The sequence below is a fragment of the Oncorhynchus masou genome, chromosome 8 (genome assembly GCF_036934945.1).
Source record: "Oncorhynchus masou masou isolate Uvic2021 chromosome 8, UVic_Omas_1.1, whole genome shotgun sequence".
In the NCBI taxonomy this organism is placed as follows: domain Eukaryota; kingdom Metazoa; phylum Chordata; class Actinopteri; order Salmoniformes; family Salmonidae; genus Oncorhynchus; species Oncorhynchus masou.
This window is the reverse complement of record NC_088219.1, coordinates 34,477,574-34,481,564: the sequence shown is the minus strand read 5'-3', so window position 1 is coordinate 34,481,564 and position 3,991 is coordinate 34,477,574. Positions and strand designations below refer to the sequence as shown.

Sequence of the window (3,991 nt, the reverse complement as noted above, 5' to 3'; positions counted from 1 at the left end):
CCCCGCCCACTCAACCTGTCTTTTTAAACTTCCTGGTAGATAGCCATGAGAGAAAGTAATTTTCAAATATATATAGGTGATATTTTAGTCACTCAAAGGCTATTTTATGGGAATCAGAATAATTGTTCAGGACATTTTAAATGAGTACTGATATTCATGAGCACCTCTTCCTTTATCTGCTAATTTGTCTTGATTAAGTTGGAGCCATCGGCTAAACGAATAGGATCGCGACTAATTCCTCAGATTAAGTTTACTAGGATGATGCTAATGATGCTTTATGACACGTGTGTGTGCGTGTGCGTGCGTGCCTGTGCGGGCGTGCCTGTGCGGGCGTGCCTGTGCGGGCGTGCCTGCGTGCGCGTGCCTGTGGGCGCGTGCCTGTGTGCGCGTGCCTGTGCCTGTGTGCGCGTGCCTGTGTGGGCGTGCCTCTGTGCCTGTGTGCGCGTGCCTGTGTGCCTGTGTGAGCGTGCCTGTGTGCGCGTGCCTGTGTGGGCGTGCCTGTGTGCCTGTGTGCACGTGCCTGTGTGGGCATGCCTGTGTGCCTGTGGCGCATGCCTGTGTTTAGCGTGCCTGTGTGCCTATGTGCGCGTGCCTGTGTGGGCGTGCCTGTGTGCGCGTGCCTGTGTGCGCGCGTGCCTGTGTGGGGGTGCCTGTGTGGGCGTGCCTGTGTGGGCGTGCCTGTGTGCGCGTGCCTGTGTGGGCGTGCCTGTGTGGGCGTGCCTGTGTGTCTGTGTGCGCGTGCCTGTGTGCCTGTGTGCGCGTGCCTGTGTGGGCGTGCCTGTGTGCCTGTGTGCGCGTGCATGTGTGCGCGTGCCTGTGTGCCTGTGTGCGCGTGCCTATGTGCCTGCGTGGGCGTGCCTGTGTGCGCGTGCCTGTGTGGGCGTGCCTGTGTGCGCGTGCCTGTGTGGGCGTGCCTGTGTGCGCATGCCTGTGTGCCTGTGTTCCTGTGTGGGTGTGCCTGTGTGACTGTGTGCGCGTGCCTGTGTGCGTGCCTGTGTGCGTGCAGGGTTGAGAAGTAACTGATTACATGTTTTGCATTACATGAAATCTGATTACATAAAAACAAAACTGTAATCAAGTATGTTACCAGCAAAAAAATATTATCAGATTTCAGATTCTTTTGAAAAACTAGATGAATACTTCTTTGATTATTTTTTTAATTCAAAGGCTGTTTGCAAAAAAATACAGACATCTTTCTGTTTTCTCAATGACATTCAATTCAGCATTGAAATAAAGCATACGTTTTTAAGTTTGTTCCACCTCAGCAAGTCTGACCACATGTCAGAGACCACTATGACGACACATGAAATGCATCTGTATCACAACCGGCTGTGATTGGGAGTCCCATAGTTGGTCCAGCCGCGTCCGGATTAGGGTTTGGCCAGGCTAGGCCATCATTGTAAATAAGAATGTGTTCTTAACTGACTTGCCTAATTAAATGATGGTAAACATAACAAATATATTTATATATATATATATATATATACAGTTGAAGTCGGAAGTATACATACATCTTAACCAAATATATTTAAACTCGTTTTTCACAATTCCTGACATTAAATCAGAGTTAAAAATTCCCTGACTTAGGTCAGTTAGGATCAACCACTTTATTTTAAGAATGTGAAATGTCAGAATAATAGTAGAGATAATTATTTATTTCTGCTTTTATTTCTTTCACTACATTCCCAGAGGGTCAGAAGTTTACATACACTCAACTAGTATTTGGTAGCATTGCCTTTAAAAAGTTTATCTTGGGTCAAACCTTTCGGGTAGCCATCCGCAAGCTTCCCACAATAATTTGGGTGAATTTTGGCCCATTCCTCCTGACAGAGCTGGTGTAACTGAATCAGGTTTGTAGGCCTCCTTGCTCACACACGGTTTTTCAGTTCTGCCCAAAAAATGTTCTATAAGATAGAGGTCAGGGCTTTGTGATGGCCACTCCAATACCTTGACTTTGTTGTCCTTAAGCCATTTTGCCACAACTTTGGAAGGATGCTTGGGGTCATTGTCCATTGTGAAGATCCATTTGCGACCAAGCTTTAAAACTTCTTGCGACTAGCAATCCCGTATCCGGGAGCGTAATCATAGCCTCAAGTGCATTGCCATAACGCAACTTTTCCTATTCATGAAAATCGCAAATGAAATGAAATAAATATATCCAAACACAAGCTTAGCCTTTTGTTAACTTCCTGACTGATGTCTTGTGATGTTGCTTCAATATATGAACATAATTGTCCTGCCTCATGCTGCCATCTATTTGGCACCTCGACAACATGATGCTGCCACAACAATTCTTCACGATTGGGATGGTGTTCTTCGGCTTGCAAGCCACCCCTTTTTCCTCCAAACATAACAATGGTCATTATGGCCAAACAGTTCTATATTTGTTTCATCAGACCAGAGGACATTTCTACAAAAGTATGATATTTGTCCCCATGTGCAGTAGGAAACCATAGTCTGGCTTTTTTATGATGGTTTTGGAGCAGTGGCTTCTTCCTTGCTGAGCGGCCTTTCAGGTTATGTTGATATAGGACTCTTTTTACTGTGGATATGGATACTTTGTACCTGTTTCCTCCAGCATCTTCACAAAGTCCTTTGCTGTTGTTCTGGGATTGAGTTGCACTTTTCGCAACAATATACATTAATCTCAAAGAGACAGAATGCCTCTCCTTCCTGAGCGGTATGATGGCTGCATGGTGCCATGGTGTTTATACTTGGGTACTATTGTTTGTACAGCGTGGTACCTTCAAGCATTTGGAAATTGCTCCCAAGGATGAACCAGACTTGTGGAGGGATACAATTATTTTTTCTGAGGTCTTCTTTTGATTTTCCCATGATGTCAAGGAAAGAGGCACTGAGTTTGAAGGTAGGCCTTGAAATATATCCACAGGTACACCTCCAATTGACTCAAATTATGTAAATTAGCCAATCAGAAACTTCTAAAGCCATGATATCATTTTCTGGAATTTTTCAAGATGTTTAAAGGCACAGTCAACTTATGTAAACGTCTGACCCATTGGAATTGTGATACAGTGAATTACAAGTGAAATAATCTGTCTGTAAACAATTGTTGGAAAGTAGATGTCCTAATTAACTTGCAAAAACTACAGTTTGTTAACAAGAAATTAGTGGAGTGTTTGAAAATCGACTTTTAATGACTCCAACCAAAGTGTATGTTAACTTCCGACTTCAACTTCATATACATATCCGCTCTGTACGCAATGTTTCAATCTCTCAGATCTGTTATTTAGAGATTTTGCAAAGTGACAGTGCACACAACCGTTTCTCCATCTCCCTATCAGTCTGCAGCTAGAGACAAGCATTTATTTTAATGCCAACCTTGACCCGGTATCAGAGTGGGGTTGTGTGGATAGACCTGTGTCAACTACTTAGATAGGAACACTCAAAAACACAAGAGAATACCTGGGGGAAAAATCACTCCATACTTTTGTTTTTCCTGTCAAATTGTGTGTGTTCTCTAGGGAAGAGAGAGAGAGAGGGGGAGAGCATGCATTCATGTGTGTACACTGAGTATACCAAACATTAGGAACACCTCCCTAATCGTCAGGCATAGAAAGGTTTCGAAAGTGTTCCACAGGAATGCTGGCCCATGTTGACTCCAATGCTTCCCAAAGTTGTCAAGTTGGCTGGATGTCCATTGGGTAGTAGACCATTCTTGAAACACACGGTAAACGGTTGAGTGTGAATAACCCAGCAGTGTATGCAGGTCTTGACACTAACCGGTGTGCATGGCACCTACTACCATACCCCGTTCAAAGGCACTTCAATCTTTTGTCTTGCCCATTCAGCTTCTGAATGGAACACACACACAATTCATGTCTCAATAGTCTGGAGGCTTAAATATCTTTCTTCAACCTGTCTCCTCCCCTTTATGTACACTTATTGAAGTGACATCAGTAAGGGATCATAGCTTTCACCTGGATTCCCTGGTCAGTCATGAAAAGATCTTAATGTTTTGTATACTCAGTGT

General features: G+C 44.2%; 1 protein-coding gene across 1 annotated transcript; it reads left to right on the top strand.

The window, feature by feature from the left end:
• Positions 1 to 270: 270 nt before the first annotated feature.
• LOC135543807 (keratin-associated protein 5-1-like) lies at positions 271 to 966 on the top strand. The gene has a single exon (XM_064971141.1). It carries the CDS (start codon positions 271 to 273, stop codon positions 964 to 966), a length of 696 nt encoding a protein of 231 aa, XP_064827213.1.
• The last annotated feature ends 3,025 nt before the right edge of the window (positions 967 to 3,991 follow it).